Here is a 25,148-nt window from a genome sequence, read left to right as displayed (position 1 = left end):
TCATTCTGTTAGCATGTAGCTGCAGCATTTCTTAGAAGCATGAGCATGTACTTAAGTGACTATGTGTAGCGTTAGCATTAGCCTGGGTGTTTTGTGTCATACATTTCTTCTGAGCTTGTGATGTAGCATAGCATGTTGCTTAGCTTGAGCATTAGCCTTGTTGCTAATTTTTTTTAAAATGCAACTGAGGAAGCATAGCATTAGCGACAACTAGGTATTTATATATATTTGCAGTACGTCAGCATTTACCATTTAGTTAATAATTTGCATTTCTTTTAGGGACGGGACTTAAACCAATTGATTACGATTAATTAATTACAAGAACATAATTAAATCACAGTTTGCCATTTTTGTCATTGCTCCGCACTCGCTCTGCCCTAGCTCCACCACAAGTACAAACAAGAAGCATTTGCAGTGTAAACTCGACCAAATGACTGGCTTCAGGACCAAAATTAGTAATTCAACATCTGATAAACTTAGAAATTCACTCGCTCAATTGGTTGCTCTGGACTGTATACCACTATTAGTGGTAGAAGATAAGGGGGTCGGAAATGTGCTAAAGGTAGCAATGTGTGATCCAACTTTCCAACTGCTGTGTAGAAAAACAAATTTCAAACAAGATCCAACAGCTTTATGAAACTGACAAGCAAGTAAAATTGCATGCATTGTATTCATTCATCCACTAACATCCATTTAGATTGAAAAGTTTTGCTTTTCAGGGCAAATATTGTGATGCACTTAAAATGCGATTCATTTCGATTAATTAATTAGAAAGCCCTAAAGTAATTAGTTACATTTTTTGAGAGAGAGAGAGAGAGAGAGACATAGAACCCGATTACACAGCCTGTGCAAATGCAGCACTATGTCTTTATTTTTTATTCCTGATGCAGCCCAGTGCTCACGTTGTTATAGAAAATACAGTGTATGGTGCAGGATTCTCCTGACGTGAGTTCACAGCGCACGTCCACTGAACGTAATCCACACAAACATGCACAACAGCGCACTCCACACTTTAATGTGTACTTTTGCACATATATTAGGCTTCGACAAAAAGTTTAAAATTTTAATGGGATAGACGTAAAGCTTGTGTTTCGGTTTGTTTCCAAACTGTGCATTCCGTCTTTCCCCACTGCGCGCGCACACACACACACACACACACACACACACACACACACACACACACACACACACACACACAGATACACACGCTCTCTTGTAACAGAGTTGGATTTATAATAAATCGTATGACTACATATATTAATACAGACTGTCCGGTGTCTATTACGCGCAAACTAGAGAATATAACAGAGGATTCCAGCAGATCAAATCATTAAACGCTTGTCTGCGTATATAATATTTTATGTTAAACACCCAGAGATTTAAATCAGTAATAAGGAAACGCTTTTGCGCCTGATGCCGAAATATTCAACGTATCTGTTCGATCGTTTCTGAGGTTGTGGTAATAATTCACCAAAACACACTATGAATAGTCAAGCTACTTACACTATGCACCCGAATGTGCGCCGCGCAAATTACAAACTATTGCAGTGAAGAGTGTGTGCTGCAGGGGGCATCCTGTCTGTTCTCACTCACTACCACGTATCATTACACCTCTTTAATCATGTCATGTTTTAGCCTGTTTTTTGTGCTTTAATTCTTTTGTGCTGCCTTCTAAATGTTTGTTTATAAAGTGTGTCATGCTCTCGGTGCAAGACAAGTTCCCCCAGGGGCAATAAAGGCTTCATTCATTCATTCATACACGTACGCATAAAGCCCATCAAAGCAGAGTAACAGAACGCGACTCCCTTATGTGACGTCATATGACGCGTTGTTGGAAAAAAAGCGAGTTCTAAACAGCTACGCTAAAAACAGCCACTTTCTCCTCTAAATTAGAGCACTTATGTGTTGAAGAACATACAGAAAATTGATGTACTTATTCTACAGCCCTTATCAGACAACATGAAGTGTTAATTTACACTTTTTTAAACCTGCAATATGCTCTTTAATGCAACCAAAATAATCAGATACTATCTTAAACATTTTTGTTTGAAAGTTACTTAAATAATTGCCACAAAATCAATGACGCATTTATATTGAATACATTTCATCAAATATATTAAATGTACATGACTACAGAATCATTTCTTAGTGTACCGGGTCATATTGCTGTTTGCGTGCTGTACGAATACAGTATAGGATTATTAAAATGTGCGTACTGGCTGATAATAATTGTGCGCCCCCCCCCCCCCCCCCCCCCCCCATGCATTTCATATGCCCCCCTAAGACTAAGGTCTGGCGACGGGTCTGCGTCTCAGTGAACAGTAAGAGTCCAGTTTGACGACAATGTCTCCACCAAACAGGCTCTGTTGAAGTGAAGATCATTCATCATGTGTCATATTTAAGTTCGTGTGTCTTTAACATGTATTGTGTGTTGTAATGAAGGTAGCTAATAAGCGATGCTAACCGGTAAAGGGAGAGAGAAGATATTTGAGCCATTCCATTCTTAATCGGGGGCATCAATTGTATTGCAAACTGATACCCCCAATTCTATTTCTTTTTGTAAGCATTTAAACCCAAAAATTCACAGACAACACCCCTTAAATATCAAAATCAAATCAAAACGATCTCAATTTTCCCTTTGAAAAGTATCTATCGACAAGCCGACGTTAACCTGTAAGGATTATGCTTGAAATCTTCCCCCCATTGCACAAACACAAATGGTTTCGTCTGTTGCCGCTGTGTGTCGCTCTCCTTCCTGAAAGACACTTGCTTACGTTGGAGCCGCTGATGTCGCTAACCTCAGACTGGTAAGTTTAGGCTTTTTTTTTATCGACACATATTTGTTATTTCTTTAAAGGACTATAAGGTTTGTATATTTATGCCACTCATATATCCCCCCTCCTAGAATCCAGCTTTTTTTAAAATATACGTTTCCTCTTTTAATGTCTCCTCTCATTCTCCTGCTGTGCTTGCTGGTGTCGTGAACATGGTTCGGTTATGTTTACAAATCCAGTTTAAAGAGAAAGGTAGAACAAGTCTGTAAAACTAAGATATCTGTAAGATATCTCTTCGACAGCGTGTGGTAATTATTATGAAAGTCCGTCTAGCCTGTAGCTTCCTTCTGCATGAGGAAGCGTCTTCACGCCAGGAAGGGAGGAAGATAATACCGCTGCAGGTGTTTCCTTTTTTCCCTGTTTGTGTGTGCAGACAGACAGCTGGCAAGTCAACAACTCAACGTCCATAAGAGGGGACACATTTGTATTTTAAAGCCTGCATTTTTATTATTTAAAAGCATCAATATTCATTTTTATTCCCAGGTAAAGAGGAAGCTAACAAAAGTGAAACACCATTTCATGTGTGAATACCAATTGAGATAACTGTAGATTTAATTTAACAAAATAAAAGGTTAAAAGTGAAACCCCTGGACTTGTTGCAAGTGCTGTCTTGTCATTGTCAGATTGTGCTGATTTGAAATAGTTTTTTGATTGATAACTTCTTAAACTCTTCAAGGAAAAAGTGTGTTTTTTTTTTTTTAAATAGAGCAAGGACTGTTTCAACTTTATATGTCCTGATTGTTTTTTCAAGTAGTCCACATTACATTCATAACATATTGTTATAAAGGGGAGTGAACAATGCAGTTGTAGAAGTTGAAGCTGTAATGTGCTTGAATTAGCTCCTGTCGATGTATTTATCAGTTTATTTCCTACTTACTCTCTCTCACTGCTGATAGTAGTTGGTTCAAATCTCTTAAACTAAGATCTGTGATAAATGATCTTTCACTGAAGTCTGCTTTGTCAATGTTCAACCCAAACAATCTGCCCCATGTAAGTGATTTCTTTATAATTAATGCTCCAGATTAGACCATGCCCTGGATTCATAATAAAAATAGCCAGTCTTTAATTCACGTTTGTTTGTTTTTTCCAATAGAGACATTTAAAGTGAAAAAGATTCCTGAAGATATCGTCACCTCCCACATGGCAGTGATCCTCTCACTTGAACATTAAACCAAGTACACTCCTCTTCAGAGCATTGCCTTCTTAGATGCCGCTCAGTCTCTGTCTTTGCAAATGGCTTGTTGTCTGAAGGACGAGCTCCTCTGTTCCATCTGCCTCAGCATCTACCAAGACCCTGTCAGCTTCGGCTGCGAGCACTACTTCTGCAGAAAGTGTATCACCGAGCACTGGAGCAGACAGGAGCCTCACGGAACGAGGGACTGTCCTGAGTGTCGCAGGACCTTCGCCGACCCCCTTCTCTCGCCCAGTCTCAAGCTGTCCAACATTGTGGAGCGCTACTCGGCCTTCCCTCTGGACGCCATCCTCAACGCTCAGAGGAGCTCCTACCCTTGCAAGGACCACGAGAAGGTCAAGCTCTTCTGCCTCACCGACAAAAGTCTGGTGTGCTTCTTCTGCGACGAGCCGGCGCTACACGAGCAGCACCAAGTAACCACTATCGACGAGGCGTACGAGGAGATACAGGTCAGTTAGAGCACACGCAGTCTGACAGCCCATTAGCAAGGGCGAGGTTGACGTTCCTTTAAAACCCATCAGCACTCTGTTACGTGTTCATGCAGTTCAGTTCAACCCCACGGGAGCTGCCCAGACAGTTCAGCCTCAGACCTCTGCTCCCACTCACGCCGTCTGGGGCTTCAGCACTTTGCTCATGAGTGCAAAAAGTTAGTGAGGAATATAATGGAATCTCATTTTATTTGCCCTCATTACCTCGCTCATCTGTGAGATCAGTTTGGTGTCATTCGTATATTTTGCCTGCATTGCTTATATTAACTCTCAAATTTAAATTCTTAAAGTATTTCTTGAAAAGTGTAATGACAAATGCGGCATTGATAATAGATGTGCTCTGGTAGTAACTGAGCGGTGCATTGTTTTCGAGGAAAGAAGTAAAGTAGGTCCCTGGACAAAAAAGAAAGTCTTTGTTGAAATGAGACTAAAACAAGTTTAAAATGAAATGGGTTTTTTTTTCTTGACGGTGCCTGCTGTAGCTTCCTTTTAAAGCCTGTGTTGATGTGATCGGAAGTTGAGTCACATTTTCCACATTAACAGGAACGCTTCAGTCAGTGTTTGCTTTCCTCTCGTTGTTTGGATTATTCCATACCCACCGAGCCAAAATCCAATAACTGTGAAACAAAGCTCCTAATCCTGTTCCTTCTCTGCCCGAGTATGCAAAGAAACATTCCAGAGGCATTTCATGTAGTCAGTCTAATGGCTTACATCTGCTGTTACTGATGTGTAGACAACGGGAAGATCTGCTTTAAGCGACCTAAAAACATTTATAGTTTGCAGGTTTCTTAGCAGATCTCTCTCTTAGAAGAAACAGACTAGAGTGTTGATGGTTAACACGCAGCCTGCTCAGGGCTTATGAAAGGTTTACACTCTCCCACTGCAGCTGCGAGCAATCCTAGATATCAAACTTACATATCCTTTTTTCTTTGTTTCAGGGATTCGTTCATTCATAACTTTAAGTTGTTCTACCTTGTTTCCCCGTATATCTACCTCTTTAAAATGCCACAGACCCTGTCATTTTCAGGTTTACTCTATGAACCAGTCCTTCCTTTTCAGCAGACACTGCATCAATGAGATGACCTCAGCCTTTTGACTATTCATTACACTGAACATAAAACACTGTTTTAAGTTTCTCTTCGACACTGGCAGGCTTATTTTGCCCTCACTGCTCTTGAGTCCGTGAGCAGATTTCTGATGATAAACCCCATCCAGTAGAGAAAAGGAGGACGAACTTCATGAACAACAATACCACTGTTTTATAATGGCATTTAGTATATTGAAAAAATGATGTCATATATTAGATGTTTGGGTTTTTAAATGATTGCCGAAGGATGTCATTAGCAACCAAATACATTAAACCTGATACCTCTGTGCTCCCTCTAAAGCCACGCCCCTCACATGCATGCACTAGCGCCATTGGTCCAGAAGCAGATTTCAGCTCATGTTTTGAGTTTGGGCTCGTGCGTGTATGGGGTAGAGAGCGAGCAGGGAGACGTGATTGGTTCATAAAAGTCGAGCCAAGTGCAGATATTGGTCGACGTTTACAACTCCTACAGATGACAGATTTTCTTTGTTTCTTTTTTACTTATTGAGTTATTGATATCTGTCAGGACCTAAAGACAATTTCAACCAAAATCCTAAAAAGTGTATCTGGAGGAAATGACCGACCCTGCCTTTAAATATGGGAGGTGGTAGATGACGTCATAGCTCAAAGCTCAGAGACAGGATCTCTGATTTCTTGGTGATAAAACTAAATTTACTGAGAGCTGAAAGAAGCGACACGTTTGGACGACATTACAGCTACACAGGTTTTAGTGGAAAAAAATATTTATAATACAACAACTGGGTTAAAAAAAAAAAAAGAAGCTCCTTTCACAAACTCCAGACAGTTGTAAGAACATTTTAGGGCATTTTGAAATATTTACATTCGAGAGATTTGATTCAGCCCTCACAGGAGGAGATGCATAAAAGAAACGTCTTCACCCCGTTGGTAGCAGTGAAATGTTATCAATATTTCCTGCTGTGTTCACACATTGGCTCACCCTTAAATTTTGCAGAAGATGTAGTTGACGGCTGGCAGGAAAAAGTCCGGATAAGATGGCTGTAATGACCTAAAAAAAAATAAAATAAAAATTGAGTTCACTCCTGCAGCTCACACTGAAATATCAGGATGTGAATGTGTGAAAGGGGCCAAACTGACGTCTTCCTCCAGACGTCTTATTTACTGATGTTTAAATTGCAGGACAGATTATGTACCGAATGAATCTAACGGTGCTGATTGCACTGCAGTTTTCTGTCAACATCAATGATGTCTTTGAAAACTATGTGAACATCAGTTTGCACCGTTTTCCTTATCGTTAATGTTTTCTTCAGATTTAATCTTGTTTTCCACATAATAGCTGCCTTCTTTTATCTCATCTGGGCTGACAGACGCACACGCACTGTATAAATGCATGCTGATTCTGTTTTTGTTTGGCAAAAACAAATGCTCCCTTCAAACCGAAATGGGGATAAATGCTGTGTAATTTTGTGGCTTAATATGAATTGCTTTAAAGTTGTATTATTTTTAGAACTCAAAATCCCAAAAGTCTGAACTGGATAATGAAAAGTAACTCCATGGAGATGGGTTTGAGGAGAGGATTAGGAATTAAGAAATTAAAATCAAAGACAAGTGCAATCATTTAGCTTAATGGCATAAACCTAAACCAAGCTGTGTTCTGCATTAAACTGAACGAAAAAACGCCGCTGTGAACATCGACGCTGTCCTCCTTCCTTTCCAATCACGCTCTGCGCCGGAAGCCTGAGAAAGGTCAGAGCTGTGCAATCTTGGAGCAGAAGTAATTAGGCCCAACACAAGATGTTTCTCTTTTCCTCGAGACCAGCTTGTCCCTCTGCTTGGAGCTCTTTTCAAGGCGGCATTTTGAATTCTGCCAGGAGCTTTTGGAGGCTTCCCAGATCGACAAAATAGAACGAGAGCACGAGTACACAGAGGCCCCCTCGGAAAACAACCATGTCCCATGGTGAGTTTGGCACAGTGGCCTTTTAAGATCTACAAGTGGCCTGATTTGTTTTTTTTAATGCCTCGTCTTTAACATGCAAACACTTTATTTTGGACATCCCGATGTACATTGTGCACAAACAACATGCTTGAGGAGGACGCCTTAAAGCGTATAGCAGCAATCGGCTTCAGTGTTTTTTTCATATGTCGTGCCAGCTTGGTGAACTCTTTAAAGATAAACCTCAGAGTTTTTGTTTCAAAGTTTCTAAAGGAGAGGATTTGGTTGGTCGAGAGCCAAAGTTTGGCACTTTTTTTGTTTTGAATTGTTTGACACTGTGGCACTAGCTCAAACCGTGTCTCCGTAAGTTCTCCTCGGCCTCTCAGTGTGACATAACTCATCATTCGTGTGGTTCTGTAGGAGAGCAACTCCTCATCCAGAGGGGGGCGGAGAACGTGCGTGACCACAAGCCAAATGAAAGAGAGTCATGTTTTTGTGTTCTCCGTGAAAACAAAAGAAAAGCTCGCTGATGGTTTATTATTTTTCTCTCTGTTCTCTGAGAAGTGTTTGCTTTTAGGTTATGTCATTCCCATCTCATCTGTGTCCTCCATCACCTTGTTTTTGTCAGCCCAGCTGTCTTTAAACCCGACAACATGCTCATGATGGGTTTGTTTCACAACCGCAGCAGACTGAAATATCGACAGTAAAAATACAGAAACACAAAACATCGTCTGTCCACATAGAAATTGCTGCGTGTTCGCTGTCAGGGCTCAATTGCCAAATAGATCTTAATCTCAAAGAGATGTCCTGAATAAACACACTCTACATTTCGGTGTGATGAGGAGCCCTTTGCACTGTAAAAACACAATTTCACATCATGCAAACGTCTACAAGCTTTAAGTCAGTGTTACATCACATTTCAATCTTGAAATATTCTCACACAGACTTCATCCCCAGAGGGTTCGGATCAACATCACTCTCCTGCCATGTCTCACCACCCCGGTCTTGTGGCTCAGTGTTGTCACTTTATTTGGCCGGCTGGTGTCTGCTGATGAGGGCAGCCTGTGGTCGGTCTGCGGCCGGCTCTAATCTCCTTAGCCTGGCATGTCACTGTGCTGACCTCGGGCCCAGAGTCCTGTTCCTGCGTCGACAGCTTTACCTCCTGCTGATTTGCATCCCCCCCCCCCCCCCACAAGTAAAAACAGTTCCTGCAGCCAAATGGGAAATGCACAAAACACACACATCTGGCATCCACTCTGCAAACGCATAACTGCATCCTCAACATAAAGAACATTAAGGTAGGATGGAGGAGGATTTGTCCGCTGCGATGCCATTAGGAAGCGGAGGTTTCACAGTGAACTAATGCATGTTTTTGGTTTTATTCCAGTAATCATAATGCGCAGCTATTTGCACAATTCAAATGGAAGCAGCGAGCATTCTGCATGCAACATCATCTCAAACTTGAGTGATCATGCTGTCATCAGCACCAGACACGGCGTGCCATCTTTGTCTTTTGTTGTTGTGATTTTATTTTATTTTTTAAACAAGACGGTAACCATAAAGCCAGACTTTCTTAAACACAGAGCCACATCCCTCAGCTGGTAAACTACGGGCCTCTATGTTGTGTAAAATGTGATGAGATTACAGTCCCCTCCCTCAGCTGTGCAGCACTTGGCGCCAGTTTAAATTAGAGGTCGGCTTGATCGCTGTAGCTCTGATTGAAGCGGGGGAAGAAGCTGTGCGCCTATTAAAGCACCGCTGTGGTTTAAAGTTGGCAGTAAACTCCAGCATAGGACAAAGTTGAAGCCACAGCAGTCATCGTGTCTTAATTGTGGTGATATGGGGGGGGGGGGGGGGGGGGGGGGGGGGGGGGGGGCTGTGTGTGAGTGTTACACTCTCCCTGCGGACGTGTTTCCGCTCTAGTTGACCGTGCTATAGGACCAGAGAAGACTGCAGCCCGTGCTCATCATGCATATTTAGGCACCTACTTCTGTCCCACATAATACAGATCCTGTTAATCATATAGCAGGTAGCAGAGTTCAACGGAAACCCACACAGCTGAAGAATGAAATGATTACTGAGGTGTGAGTCACCCACACGGACCTGTCACTCAAAGTCTGCAGAGGCACCTGCGTGCTCTCCTTCAGTAACCCTTTCTGATCACATGCTGATTGTGTTAATAAGAAATGTGACGCTCTTTTATGGTCCTGTCTTTTAGTGCAGAATGAGCTCACCAGCCTTTGAAGTGTCTCTCTGATGGTTTAAAAACAGGCCTGTCTTTCACTCTCCTGCTGTCAGAGCCAAAACAGAGCTATCTCTCTCTTTCTGTCTCTCTTCTTCTTCTTTTTTTTTTTTTTAAGCCTGCCATCACCACGCATGGCCGTGCTGCTGCAGTAATGAGTCAGGCAATTTCAAGGGCACCCACGGTTGCCATCACCCCTGTGGCTCATCTCAGCCTGCTCTCCTTTTTCCTCTGGCAGCTCTCTCTCTCTCTCTCTCTCTCTCTCTCTCTCCCTTTATTTTATTTCTCCCTCCTGTGCTCTCTCTGTAATGGTCTCCTTGTTTTTGGGGAGGCCATGCAATTTATTAAATGAGACAGATCTGGATTAGTAACACAGGCTGGCTGAAATCACACACTACTCACTGTAGATAGTGAATATGTCATTATGTAGTGGCGTCCGAATTTTATTGTGCCGAATACGTGCACGACGGTTCACTACAGAGAACTCCATGTGTAAGGAATGAGTGGACGCTACAATATTCTTTGGAGGAGGCTGCTAATTTCCCACCAACCACCAATCCCAATGGCTCGCTTGGTCCAGCTTGGCCGACAGGCGGGGTGGTGTGGCAGAGAGGCAGCATTCAAGTGGAAAAGGAGCTATGGGGGAAGACAGCGCAGTCATGTTCTATTAGAGGAGTACTGGTTTATTCTCCTCATCCAGAGAGCGGCAGTGGCCTCTTCTGCTCTCATTACTGATCCCACTGATGATGCTGGAGGCTGCATGTTTACTTCAGTGCAGGCTGCTGCTGGATGAGCAGATGAAGAGTTGAGTGATTGGAGAAAGTAGAGCTGGTGTGCTGTCCATCGGCCTGAACATTTAAGTCTGGTTGAGATGATTACTTTGGTGAGCTCTTAAGTGAAGTGAGTCAGATGACTGTACATCTGTTGTGCATTAGAAGGATTCATGTAGGCCTTCTGCACAAAGGAGTCTGTTTTCCTAATTGCCATATGTTTTCAAACCAGGTAAAGGGGGAAAAAAGCCAGACTGGCTTGTTTTAATAGAGGGCTGGACACATGCAGATGCAGATGTTTACAGCAAAAATCCAGAGGTGCAAAAAAACCCAAAAACGAGCACAAATTCTTCAGGCTAAAATAATTTTTACATTTTTTTTTTCCTCACTGAGGCTTCACAGTTGTGCGGTGGTGAATAATGTCGCCCCAAAAGTACCTGGATAGAAACCCTGGTCAGGCAGAGGCCTTGTGCGTATCTGTGTACCCTGCATGTACCCCGGCTTACAGTCCAAAGACCAGCTCATTAGGTGAGTTGTATGACATCAAATTACCAGTAGGGGTGTAAGTGTTTGTCTGTCTCTTTATGTCGGCCCCGTGATTGACTGGCGACTACCCCCCCTTCCCCCCCAGCCCCAACACAACCCAGAACCCAGAGGATTAACAAGTGCCTATCGAAGAAACCTTCTAAGAAACAATTGTTCACTGACACGTTCCTCCCACTTGCGTATTTGTAACTCAGGGCTCCCTGAGAAAGTCTGGTACCAGCTTTTAAAGTGCACAAAAAATATCTATCCCACAAAAACCAACATGTAGTGATCAACTCGACTAAAAAACTAACATGATGTATAACCTAACACGATGAGCTGTAAAAAGGGGGACAGTTGCATAAAACAATGATACATACTGTATTTAACAGGACAAAAGCAGTAAGGCTCTGTCGTCGTAATGTTTAAAGTTGTGTGTTCATGTACGTGAGGAAATATTTGGTATCAAGGAACAAAATATTAGAAACAGCTTTACCAGTTTAGTGAAGACTTCAAACCAGCACTTTTTAAATAATTGAATCAGTCAGTGAAGTATTATAGGGCTGTGTTGAGTTAAATTGGGAAATTAGAATTGTACTGTGTAAACTTCTTTAGCACCACCATCATATTTTGTAAAACTTAAAATAACCACCTCATTAGAGGTTTGTTTCTCTGAAGTGTATTTCACTCTCTGTGAAAATAAACAAACTCCCACACATGACTCCATCTGCGATTCATCAGACATGAACGCACGGCATACCCACATTCTGAACATGTATGAGGAGTTGCGTGTGAGCATTAATTGGTCTGAGCGGACGGATCACTGGAGAGATTTACTGGTCATCTTAATCAATGTAAGGAGGGGAAGTGCTGTCCTTTTAAGTTTTGCGGCTTAAAGTGAAGCCTAATGCTGGGGAGATGAGCAGAGACAGCCAGTGACACCGCGATAAAGATTTCATTCAATGAAAAAGACCAGACACTTAGAGACGTTGTTAGAGTGGTTACTTTCTCTGCCGCCTGCATAGACGTGAATTGCCTCCTCGGAAGCGATGAATGTGAAGAGTTTGGGGGAGGAGGTGAGAAATCGTCGTTAAAATCTCGGTAAAAGTTTGAAGTTTGTTGTGAGATTGCAGAAGAGATTTTTTTTTTCGGCTTTTTTCTTGCCTGTGTCAGTTTGATATTAGAGTCGATGCACCGCTGCAGACAATAAGCCTGCCTCCCTTGATTAGCAGGGGAATTAAGACAGATTACAGGCCATTGTTCTCAGGGGTATGGACAAGGCCAGAGCGGGCTATAATCTCTTGTAATGCTCTGTCGCTGATTTGCTGCAGATTATTTAATTTGATTTTCTTCGCCTCTTTTATAGCTTCCAATCAGCCCCAGACTCCTACGCCCCCCCCCCCCCCCCCCCCCCGCCCCCTCTGAGCCAGCTCGTCGGTGAAAGCGAAAGAGCAGCCTGAAGATATTTACCTGCTCTCAACGTCTGTTTTGTCTTTAACGAGAAAGAAGAGGTTTTTCATTTTACCAAATACGCTGCAGTTCTAACTACTGTCTGAGAGCTGAGGGACAGATGACGACTGATCAGGTCCATGCATGCTCGGAGAGCTCGCACAGGCTCAGTAAAGTTTGAGCAGTGGGATTATAGAAACGGAGATCTTTGCCAAACAGTTGTGTGATCATCAGAGTGCAAGAACAAAGAAGCCTTATAAATAAATAATCAGATTTAGGGATAATGTGCAGAATACAAAATTGCTCAATGAAAGTGATTTAAATGTTCTGCAGGGCCACACAGGTTTGGACCTTGTAATAATTGATTTCCTCATTAGCTATTTTAAACACTATAACCTCTAAATTCTTTGTCACTGTGATATATTGGGCCAGTTCTCCCTCGTCTGGACGGGCTTTCTTAGAGCTTATTTCTACTCCTATAATGCATTCAGTGTGCTCCAGGGTCAGGCCAATCAGTGGGGAGCAGCCAGCTGTATAGTCTGTCCTCACCCTCCTTCCTCCACTCATCATCGCTCTCCGTCTGCACATTACCACGAGCTTCCTGCTTCGGCAGATGTTTACAGTTTAGGCATCTAGCTGCAGCTCTTTTCCGCTGTGAACTTACAATAATCGCAGCTGTAAAACAGCAAGTGAGCATTCAAGAAACATGGAGGGAAAAAAAGTGTGAGCTGCCTGTCAGCCAGTTGAGACTCTTTGGAAAGGTTTGTGAGGAGAGCTGCAGCTTGAGTCATTGAATTCATCCCATTTTGAAATGCACAAATCCGTCTTTGAAAACAAAAATAGTCATTGTGAGTTTTGAGTGAGACGACCAAAAGCACAAGTCAACCGTTCCAAAAAAAATGCCTTGTTGTAAGCTTTAAAAAAAAAACATTATAACAGCCTTTATTCCAAACTACATCAGTCATCGTTGAGTTCCGTTTCTTTCAAATCTGAAAGCATGAATTATTCTGTGACTGAGTTTTGATATTCTTCTGAGCCTGATTGCTCTGTGCTACTAAAGACAACCGTCTGCAGCCCACAACCTCCTTTAATTCAAACGTCACTCGTGGTGATTGCACAATAAAGGTGTTGTCATCATGAGGGGGACTTCATCATGCTTTTGGTTTCAGTTCCAAATCACTGCACGGAATTAGCCATTTTCATCTGATGAACAATAACATGCATGTGTGAATACAGAAACATAATTACATCAGCGAACAGCCCAAATGGATGCAGAGGAAACCAAAGAACACTTCATTTTAAATTGGTGTCTACTTGTTTGACCTTCCGTCTGAGCAGCGTCACATTAACCATGAGGAAATAATGACTACAGCTCCCACGTGTCGTCTTGCTTTTCTTGTCTAGTTGCTCAAATCTCCAGAACAGAAAGCTCTCGTTTCAGCTCTTTTGGGCTGTCAGTGAATGCATCATATCTGACTGAAGCAAGTGGAACAAATGCTAAAGGCCTTGAATGACACTTTTGGAAATCGGATAGTTACTAAGGTTTATTGATGAATAATTGATTGTGGCAAAACAAAGACGACTATTATATCCATTTCAGTCTTCATGTTATTGATCATGTGTGCAAATCATGTGCACAGGTTTGTGGCCAGCTATTCTTTTTAGTTTGCAGTGAAGCAAAGCTAGTGTTGTCTTGAGGACTGATCTTAATTCTATTCAGTATTAAAACCCTAATGAAGTCCTGTGTGGGTTGGAAAAAAAAAAAAAAACGTACAAAGAATGGCATCTATTAAAAAGATCTTTTAGTGCTCAAACCGATGCTGAAATGTGTTATTTCTTTTATTTTTAATGATCCAGGCTACAATATGTAGATTAGAAGGAATCATCAGGGGGGATTTAGTAACATGTAGTGCTAACTCAAGGCTGTACTTAAAATTCATGGAACTGTAGTGCAAGTGTCTGATTTACCAAAAGAGGAAAACACCCAACAAATTATATTAGAGACGTCAGTGAAAGGAATCAGACAGCCAGTGTATTTGGTCAGATGGAGTTGTAGCAGGTGAGGGGAAAACAATCGTGACTGTGTAGTTCATATAGAACAGCCACAGAAGAGTTGTTGCCTCCTGCTCCCGTGCCTGAACGATGAAGTCCAGGAAACATCGCTGCAGGCTTGCATGTCACCTCCCCGTGTTTAAGCACAAGATTTATGCGCCCGACACAAACTACAAGGTTTTATATTAACAACATGCTGACTATTAGAGGTTTGACTAATCCTAAGAGGCTTTTTCTAAAAATGACACAAGCTTGTATTTGGCTGTGGAGAAAATCTGCTGGCAGTCAAACCTATCCAAAGGTCATTTTCAGGGTGTGTGTTTTTTTTTGTTTTTTTTTACCTAGCGGGGGAGCTCAGAGTGAAGTCCCTGCTTTGAAGTTCTTAGGCACGAATCAAGAGTTTGCTTTTTGTGTAGCCAGGTGTAACTTCCAAAAATATAGCTGTGAACATGTGAAGTGAAGTCCAACGTCTTTTGTTCTGTAGCTCTTAACACGTCTCAAAACTGCTGTCTCAAATGGTTTTGCAAACATGCCTGAACCCAACACAGCCACAGCTTACCTGGGAGGGTCTTGGGGTGGGACTGTCTGGGTAACTCATGATTACCATGGTTACCGGATACATGGCTCAACGTATCAATAATTTCAGGATGCAGCTTTACTGCAAACATTCATACATGGCAAGACAATCGTAGACGATACATCACACTGTCTGATTGACTGAAGAATACACAATGCCCCAAAGAAGCAATAATGTATTTTATTCAATGCAATTTTTTATTATCTATAATTATACTTCATCTCTTAACTTCTCATGAATATGAATAAAAAATATAATTATTTAGCTCTAATAATGTACGATTTAAGTCTAAACCAAGATATTTTGGTGTATTGTCCTAACCCGATGATGGTCTGTGGCATGCTGGGATTTTTAATTAAAGGAATTCTAGTTTCCCTTTTTCCTTATACACCATAACGACTCCAAAAGGTCTGAACGTGTGGCAGCTCGGTGGAGCTTCCACGAGTAGCTTTAAAAACCAATTTTCCTCATGGTTCTTATCTTTGGAGATGATTATAGCCGTTGTTGGTGATTCATGGGAGTAGTTTGTGGCTTGTTTTAGGATTGTATGTGATCTCACAGGCCTGGAGGAAGTAACTTTGACTATGCTAATGGGTTTTTCTTTCATCAGTTGCCTGTTGAGATGATGTATAGCCCTCTCTGAGATTAGCATCTTGCTCTTGGCAGGGCTGATTGATAGCTCCTCCGAGATTGGCTGAAACTGGTTGCTGTAGGGTGAATATTTTGTATAAGGGTCTGAAAGCAACTGAACCATCCGTCTGTCAAATGAGATTCAGGCTTCAGCTGGGAAAATTGTGTATATATGTTGGATTGCTTGTTGAAATAGCTCTGTGGAAGCTAGTTTGGCTCAGAAGGCGGCAGAAGTATAACAGCCTCGGGACTGATGGGGGAAGCGTTGAGCGGCATCTGTCGAGCAGCAGGCTTGCTCTTATCACTCTCCACTTCTCGGATTTCCACTTGTGTGCCAAAGACAAGCTCTCTGTTCCTCTTAAACAGCTTGTCCTGCACTGTGTAGATTATCAGACAAAACACTGATAGCTTAGAGACCAGTTTGTCTTTCTAAACACCTTCAGCTGCTTTCCTGCCACACACCCTTTTCTCATCACTGCTCCCCCAGGCCGGTATGTAGACTCTGTAGACCCTCCACGGCTATTCAGACATCATGAATCTGTTTCATTTTGAGGATCAAGTTATTAAAACTGACATGCAGTGTTGTACTTCCACACTGGGATCATACATTTGCATACCCGGTGCCTTTCCTCGCTCCAGGAAGTGGAGCAGCAGCCTCTGAGCATTCATCATTTACATGACATGGCCTATATTCAGAGGACTGGAGAGGCCCGCCAGCAGCAGCACTACCACTCATCCCTGCTGCTTTCACCAAATGTTTTCTTGTAAAAATAGAAATTTCACACTTGAGGGTCATTTGTGATCCGATGCTGTGAACCAGGATCAGCCGCAGGAGACATGTCTTCATCGCTAAAGTTCTCTAATGTATATCTGTCAAATAATGGACAATCAGGACAAGCGTACTTGAACAGAAATTCAACATTTATTAAAAAAAAAAAAAAAAAGTATTGGCTGTGGCTAGAAGCTATCGCTAAAAGCTAATATTGAGTTGTCAATCAGCAGAATATTCTGAAATGTTCATTGATTTATCTTTAATCCAGTAAACATGGAAACAACTTTTCTTGTTCTTTCAACTTTTCAAAATAAATGTTTACTTGGGTTTTGACAGTTTGTTGTCGAGACAACTATTCTGTTGGCATTTAGTTTTTTTCAAACATAAGATAAGAAAAGAAAAAGAAAGTTCCCAAAACCCTGAGGTTTCTTTGTTTTACCACAGCAATAGTATTCGAAGGCGCACATACCCTTTAATATTGTATATAAAAATAGTGAAATTCAGCTGCAGCCCCGATAATGAATCCCTGCTGGTACTGAACCTTTGTAGTTTTTTGTATTTGAACCCTGCAACAGCGTGGGAGTCTACATGAGGCTGAAGGTTCGAGGGGAATGAGATGTACAGCATGTAAACAAACAGCAGAGGCTTCACACACACACACACACACACACACACACACACACACTCCGTATCGCGCAGCTGGCTGGTTTAGGTAAATATATTTATTTATTTATTTATTTGTTAGAGACAGTGCAGATTAATGAACAGCTGTAACGATTACAGCTTTAAAAGATGGCAGATTATTGCAGAAGTGCTCGTTTCCATCTGTTGTCCCTCGACGGGTAACGGAGAAGACGCATTACACATAAAATACAAAGGCACAAGTGACACCAGACAATAATAGAAGATAAAGGTCAAAGTGGTCACAGACTTATATAAATAGTTTGTCAGACAACAAAGTTCCACTATGTGTTATCAACAATTGATTGATGTTATTCAATTTTAAAAAGACCAAAAAATGCTAACTCTGGTCTCAACTTTCCAAATGTGTCAACCTTCCACATTTACGAACTCATCATGTTACACTTTGTCTGTAATGTAACGTCCAAGAGGCTTAATGAAGGGACGTGTCAGTGAGGCTTTTATTTGATTTAGTAATATGGCTGTAATGGGCAAAACAGCGTCACTATAAAACATGAAGATGAGTTTACCTCCAAAAAGGATGACCGTCTGCATTCTGTTCCTGCAGGGCGAGACCTCTACTTTAAGGGGCATTACATCTGCAGAGTGGAGTCAGTCACCTAGCAGTATTTTAGTTAGATTGAGCAAACCCTCGTCCCGGACAGACTGTTCCTGTCTGACACACCCTCTGTCTCACGAGGACAGATGTTAGCAGGGAACAGTCTGTCCTGCAGCTTTGGGAGCGGGCCATGCACAGTCAGCTCAGCTGGCCTCTGTCTGCGCCGTTGGCTGAGCTCAGTCTGCAGGGACGCGCTCGAAACCCCCCAGAGAGGCTGCGAGCTCTGCTGATGCTAGACGGACAAGACTCTGCGAGGCACAGTGAACCAAGAGAACATTTCCACTGCAGCTTTGGGCCTGAGACAGCATTTTAGTTGTGCTGCTTTTTCTTTCTTTTCACAAGTTCTGGATGCAGCCTGTGGGGTGGAGACGGGGGGGGGGGGGGGGGGGGGTCAGCAGTGATAGCAGACTGACAAGTGAAACATTTTTCTAAACCTATGCCTGCAGCATATCATAACTTTGTTCTCATGAGTCAGTATGACTTGTATGAAATCCAGAGACATATTTTAAAGAGCTGCGTGATTACACTGTGTTTTGTAATCCTTGGTCATTGTTTCATTCTTTTAGGAACAGCGTGTCAGAGAAGTGAAACCTCAGTCCCAGCAGGTTAATCTTAAGGTCGTGACTTCACTAATGGCCATCATCTCATTGAGCACTGCTGTCGCTCGCTACGCTTCAGAGAGGCGACCTGAACAGTCCTCCATACTGAAACATAATCCCTCCAACATTTAAAATGAAACGCTCGCTTTGTCACAGTTCTTTGTTGTCGTGTGTCTCAGAACAGACGTTAAAAAGATACGAGGGAATCCCTGCAGTCACATGACAATGAGAATCTGTGTTACCGTGGTTACAAACTGTTCTTGTCTGCGTAGTAGAGGCCGTTTTCACCCTTTAGATAATACGAACTTGGAATGTAATGACAGAAATAATTGAAGTTTAGCGACAGAGTAAAGTCCACCGTCACACAATCCTCTGCTTGTGTACATCCTCACACCTGAGTCTGCTTGTCAGAAGACATTTCTTAGCTAATACTAGCCGTGTTTTTTGGACCACAGACAGTAGAGGGAGAGCCACCTTTAAATCGCCTGTGTACAGATAACGTCACGGTGAGTCACGTGGTCGATATACTTGGCGATTGATGCTCAGTCGACGTGCACACCGGTGTGTTGCTTCCTTTGTAATATCTCAGTGGCTGACCTTGAACTGACCGAGTGTTGTTGCCCCCTGCGACTCGGTCTGGGTGCGGACGACATATTTCAGACCCTTCATGTTAAATTAGAACAAAACCATAAAACTCCCTGCCCTGCTGTCAGGGCTGCAGTGTTTTCACTGCATTCTTGTTGGCTGATGTCCTGGTATCCCAGCCTGTCTGCTACCTGAGACTTACTGGGAGCTGTGCTTTGTGTAAAGACAAACAGAAGAGACAGATGCTTGGACCATTATAAGCCCAAGTACCAAATTAGCTCTGAGTTCATTTGGTCGTTCAGGGAGAAAGAAATGTCTCCCTGATTGTTGTTTTTTCCCGTATTTGGTCACAGAAAGCTTTGTGTGCGTTGAAGTTCTCCACCCTGTAGGCTTTTCATTATTCATGCTGTGACACCGCATTTTTGTGTTGTTCGCCACTTCATCAGACTGACAGTTTGAAGCCAGTAACGCTTTTTCAATCCTGAACGAGCGGCTGAATGTAATCGAGCTCAGAGCGTTTAGAAAAAGAACGAGATATTTCAAGCCGTGAGCACATTTTCACACACAAACTTATTCTATCATTTGATCCATTTATTTGCTTGTAAATATCTGCCCGAGCTGCTAACATGACAGGAGATGAAGAGACCAAGAAGAAGGAGGGAGTGACAGCAGGATGAAATGAGTTTTAGATTTATAATCCCCTTGCTGTGACCCCCCCCATTTTTCTGTATTTTGCTGTCCTGGAGAAATGTCATGTCAGACTTGTGTTAGCCAGATGAGACTGAGAGGAGAGACACCTCCGTACATGGCACAAACACACACTCACACGCCATGTGCACATGCACACCTCCGATTCAGAGCCCCTGCTGATACCAGCACTCCTTCCACCTTCCAACCTCCATTATTAGTTTTCTTGTCACGTAAGAATGTTTTTTTTTTGTTGTTGTTGCCATCAGGCACATGTTTCCTCTGGAGAGAGCCCCACCAAAATCTGATCTATAATTCCTTGTCCATGTGTGGTAACTGACACTGCAGCTGTGCCATTTTTCTCTGTTTCAGCACAAATCTCCATCTGTATGATGCTCAAAGGACGCAATTCGCTTCCAGGAAGATTAAAGGGGATTATGTAATTGCACGTTATGGAGGAGCTTTTAGGGCCTTAAAAGTGTGTAAAGATGATTACCCCAGAGTTGTTTTTTTTTTGCTTTTTCTCAGATGCAGCTTCACCGTGTTACATTCAGCTCAAACACTGCACACAGTCTCTACTCAGTGACAAGCTCAATAAGTGACTGGAACAAGAGTAATTCAAACCTTACTGTGCACAAACTGTTTATTAAAATAGACCTTCTGCAGAGCGTTGTTTTTTGTTTTGTTTTTTTCTAACAGCTAAAGTTGCCCTTGTTTGCCCCGTCAGTCGAGCTCTATGCAGAGGAGGAAAGGTGAAGAGCATGTTTTCTCTGCCAGTCTGTCAGTGCTGCTCTGTCTCAGTGTGTGTTCAGCCTTTGACCTGCTGGAGACGAGCGCGTAGCGATGAGGCGGAGAGCCCGCCGAGCCTGCCGCACTCTCTATCATTAGCATGGAGAGTCACGCTCTCCTCCTGCACCAGCCATTGTTTTCCCCACTGTTTCTGCCCTTGAGAAGAAACAAGCTTGCTCTACAACAGCCCACTTTTGCTGCTTCTTCTTTCTTTCTTTCTTTTTTTAATTCAGCAGCTAAAAATCCAGGTCAAGGTTTTTCGACTAGTGCATAGCTTGTTCTATATCTTTCTCCAGCGGTATATTAACCTTTTTTTTTTTTTTTCCCCTCGTGGGCGAGATAGTTGAATAATTATGTTCGTATGTCTTTGGAGATCTTTTCCTAGTTTTGTGTCGGCCTGGTAGCAGCGGTGTGGTTGTCTCTCTGTTTAAGCTGACAGTTTCATTTGGTGGATTGTTTCAGAGAAGGTGACGCGTGGGTTATATGAGAAGAGAGACCAGCAGCGGGGGGGGGGGGGGGCTTAACAGGGGGTTTAAAATAAATCAGGCTTGCTCCATGTTGTTCCCTTTGATGCAAAAGATTTAATTTCCCTCTCAAATATAAAGTGTTTTGTTTTTTTTCTGCCCTCGCATAGATGTGTACACTCATTTTGAGTATGAGCTTGTGCCCCGTGCACAGTTTTGTTGAAGCTGTGTTTTATAAAACAGTTTGTGTTTGTAGCTCATTCTAGCTTCAGATTGGAACGGGATGGCTTTACTCTCTCTGAATCTAAAACTTGCAAAAAATCCTTCAGATTTGAATAGTTGGCCAGCGTATCAAGGCTCGGATCAGGTTGATTGAGAATCCCTCAGTTTAACGAAGGTCAGGTCCATGATGAAAAATAACCTTGTTTCTTCTTTTAGGCAGGTTTGTGTTCGGTGCTTTATGGTTTTTAGAAGTTAGTACTTCCCCCAAGGTCTGTCATTGATGGCTCGTCCTCCATGTGCGGAGGAGACATTAATCTTTCCCTGCTGTTTTGTAAGCTACTTTAACAAAATGAATCAACACAACAAATACAGTAATTATCTCAGGCCAGAGCTTAGAATTTAGACTGTGTTTTTAAGGTGGTGCAATCTGTGCCCATGAGTCAGCTGTCTTAGGAACTAAACACATTGTACCGCTCTTGCTCAATGCACCACGCTTTAACGTTCATGTTGTTCATTTGGTTTCTTTCTCTTTCTTTTACTGCAATCAGTTACCGAAGTTTATATTCAAAGATAGCAGCGTCTTTTTCATCCGTTTCCTTTCATTTTCCTGTCCCAGTTTGGCATACTGGTGAGAGCGAGCACCAATACAAACTTGAATCTGTCGCTGCATGTAACCGCCCACTCTCTCTGCTCGAAAAAAAATATGTATATACTGTGTGTGTATAGTTTTTTAAACTCTTACCTTGTGCCATCAGTGGTAAGATTTCCCTTAGTGCTTTCAGAACAATGACTAGTCAGTCTATGGTTAGCATACTAAAGAGCCAAATTTAGTTGATGAACATTGTAAACATTATACCTGTTCAAAGATCCCAGTGTAAGCACTGATTCTGTTTGTGATCACATGTAAAGTAAGGATGAGGCTGAAAACAGAACGCGTGTCTCAGAACAGCCTCACAGAGCTAATGAGTCTCTGCAAAATGTCTGCTTCCTCTTTTCTTTCAACCTCATTTTATTACACATTTGGAACAAAAATCTAAACTCACTCAGCAAGAGTGTGATTTAGCTGAAGAAATCACAAGTTTGTTATTCTCACAGTAGCCAACTTGAGTCTCCTCCAGCCTTGTTTTTTTTTTTTTAATTCACTTGGTATGAAAACTAAATCCAGGTACAGATGAATAAATTGCAGAGCTTCTACCATGACTTCTTTTGCACATTTGAATAATTAAGTCTCCACTTCAGGGAGGATCTCTGCTGAAGCACGTCTTTTCCCAAAAGCTAAATCGGAGTTGTTGGCACACAAAACTCTGCGCAATTCGTGACAGCAGCCACCCCAGTCAGCTCCCACTGAGCCGCTCTCCTGCCGTGGGGAGACTCGGAGGTGGCTGAGTGCTGCAGGTTCTGCCAGCGTGTGCCTGACGAGAGTTGAGACCCAGTTTTTTTTTTTTCCTCTGTCACAGCTCAACATCGGCAGAGGTTTTATTTCATCTCTTTTATATCTCGCCATTTATCTGCCTTGCTTGTTTTCTCTCCGAGGTAAGAAGTCTCTACTGCTTTTACACAAACATCACAGTTATGATAAATACTGTAGAATGTGGACGAATACTTTGAGCATTACTTTATGCAAATGAGATGGGTTTGAGACTGTATTGGAGCTGAGATGAAGGGAAGGGTGTTACAGAAGAGGATTGAACATAGCTGAATGTTGTCTTCATTTCTGTTGATCTGTCTTTCCTAACGGCTGCGTGTGTTTGTTGTTGTGTTGCAGAGGGAGATGAAGGAGCAGCTGGCCACCCTGCAGGACAGTGAGAAGGGACACACTGAGGCCCTGCAGCTTCTGCAAAGACAGCTTACAGAGACCAAGGTACTAGAGTAAAACACTACGATAACTTTTTCCTTTTAAAGACTTCAATCATCGAGCGACACCAGGCTGCAGACCAAAAAGGGCGTCCTCATCTATGATAAGTTTAGAAATAGTCAGATTTGGGTTTGTTAAGAATGCTATCCTGTCATGCTTTAACCCACAAACCACAAACATGTGAAAAATATTCTCTTAACAATGATGGAATACGAAGAGGAAAGCAATACATGGTTAGATTTGATCATCCTTAAATGAGGCTTGGATTTAGGCTGATAAACAAGCTTTTTTATTAAACTTGGGGTTAAAAATCTCTTTTTTATCAGCAGCACAATCCACAGAGTTTCACACAAACAAAGAAGCCAAATACAAATAAAAAATACATTAAAAGACACAAATCACAAATTCAAACACCATGTGTTTTGTTACGATCATCGCATCAGGGAGAACATCTACAGCCTGATGTCTTCCTTTGGGTCATTTAACATCCTCTTAAATTCATCCGACAAGAGCAGCTCTTTTTGTAAGTGGTTCTAACTAAAGGGAGCAGTGAACTTGAACGCCCAGTTCACTTCTGACTTTCGGAACGGACAGTAAGAAAATGTTCTGGGATGGAAGATTATAAGTCCCTGTACTCTCCTGAGTCTGACTGATGTAGGTCAGAAGGTTTGAAGGAAGCAGACCTAATATGCCTGAATACAGCCTGAGTGTGGTCAGAGAAGTCCGCCCAACACACAACAAACAGTGATGAGCTTTAAAATGAGCAATGAGCCTCAGAGCTCCGTGATGCAGTGTCCACAGCATGTGAGCTTTGTGATTACTTTAGAAATGTTCTCAAGGTGCAACTACTTCATCAACATGAGCTGCTCTTTTTTTTTAGTATCTAATAGATTGATGCATGTGGGTGAGTTATTGTTAGGGAGAGAAAAAGTCTTTAAATTGAAAAGGATTCTCCTGAAAGTCTTCCAAAAGTCTTACAAGTAACCCCCCCCCCCCCCCCCCCCCGCAAAAAAAAGTGGGTTAAATAAGCTTTAAATATGACTTCAGTCTGTTCATTTCCCGTAATACAATATAAAGATGTCCTCACCAGTACGAAGACATGTGGTCTGATTTTAGGAGAGAGAAGTTAAACACATTTAAAGTCTGTCCTAACCGTCTGTGGAGATATCTGCAGAAACATGACGTCCTTGTTTGAATTTGAGACGACAATCTGGAGACTGCAGCTCTGGTTAAGCAAAGCAAGTCATTAAAAAAAAAACAAAAAAAAAACAGTCTAATGTCTAACAACCCTGACAGGTAAATTGGTTTATCGAGCTGTGTGATCTTGACACCTCGTTTTAATCAGCAAACCACCAGGGTCCACTCAGTGTGTCAGTCCTTGAGCTGCCCTCCCACACCTACACAACACACACACAGCCCTCTGCTTTCTCTCCTGGAGAGACATCACATCTATTGAGGAGGGCGGGGTCTCTGGCAAAGATGATGGTGCTACTGTCAGCGTTCTTTATCATTTTAAGGGACACGTTCTCCTTTCTGCTGTTTTCTTGCCTGCTGTCTGATGTCACAGCATCGGTCTTTTTTTTTTTTTTTTTTTCTTTTTCCTAAGTCTGGCACTGCAGAACCCTCCAGGCCCTGTCCATTCCAGAAAATGTATTGACTCACTCTTCCTGCTAGATACAGGCCTTTCAGCCACCCCAGCTCCTCATTGGAAATGGGCTGATCTCATTAGATTTACATCCATTTGTAGAGAGTGCTCTGCCTGGAAGAGAGCCACGCTGTGACCTCATTGATCTCTGATGCATTTAGGTAGCTGAGAATGAAACGTCTCCCTTCATCTCTTCATCTTTCCTCATCTGAGTTGGCCTGGACTTTTTTTTTTTTTTGGCTTTGTTTTCACTCTTTTAGTTGTGAAATGAGTCCATATTAGCTTTTCCTGCCCGTAACATGGCCAAACTTACACCGGACAAGGAGGACAAACCAAAACCCCTGAATGAATCTATTATTCCAACTTTAGATGCTTTCGTCTTCCTTGTCAAAAGTTGCTCCTACATTACCCAAAATGCAACTCTGCTGTTGACTTAAGGACACGGGTGGATTATGTGAGTAGCGGCTAATGT

The 25,148-nt window shown here is 42.3% G+C and overlaps 1 protein-coding gene across 1 annotated transcript in view; it reads left to right on the top strand.

Annotated features, from left to right (window-relative positions):
* Positions 1-2,655: 2,655 nt before the first annotated feature.
* Positions 2,656-25,148, top strand: part of trim62.1 (tripartite motif containing 62, tandem duplicate 1) — a 32,110-nt gene continuing 9,617 nt past the window's right edge. Inside the window, exons 1-3 of the mRNA XM_079342130.1 lie at positions 2,656-2,807; positions 3,928-4,475; positions 22,942-23,037. Of these exons, the coding sequence (XP_079198256.1) occupies positions 4,068-4,475; positions 22,942-23,037 (504 nt within the window). The 5' untranslated portion in view covers positions 2,656-2,807; positions 3,928-4,067. The remainder of the gene's footprint in view (positions 2,808-3,927; positions 4,476-22,941; positions 23,038-25,148) is intronic.

Source organism: Symphodus melops (genome assembly GCF_947650265.1).
Source record: "Symphodus melops genome assembly, chromosome: 4".
NCBI classification, from domain to species: Eukaryota; Metazoa; Chordata; class Actinopteri; order Labriformes; family Labridae; genus Symphodus; species Symphodus melops.
The sequence above is the reverse complement of the archived record's forward strand: the minus strand, read 5'-3'. Positions and strand labels throughout refer to the sequence as shown.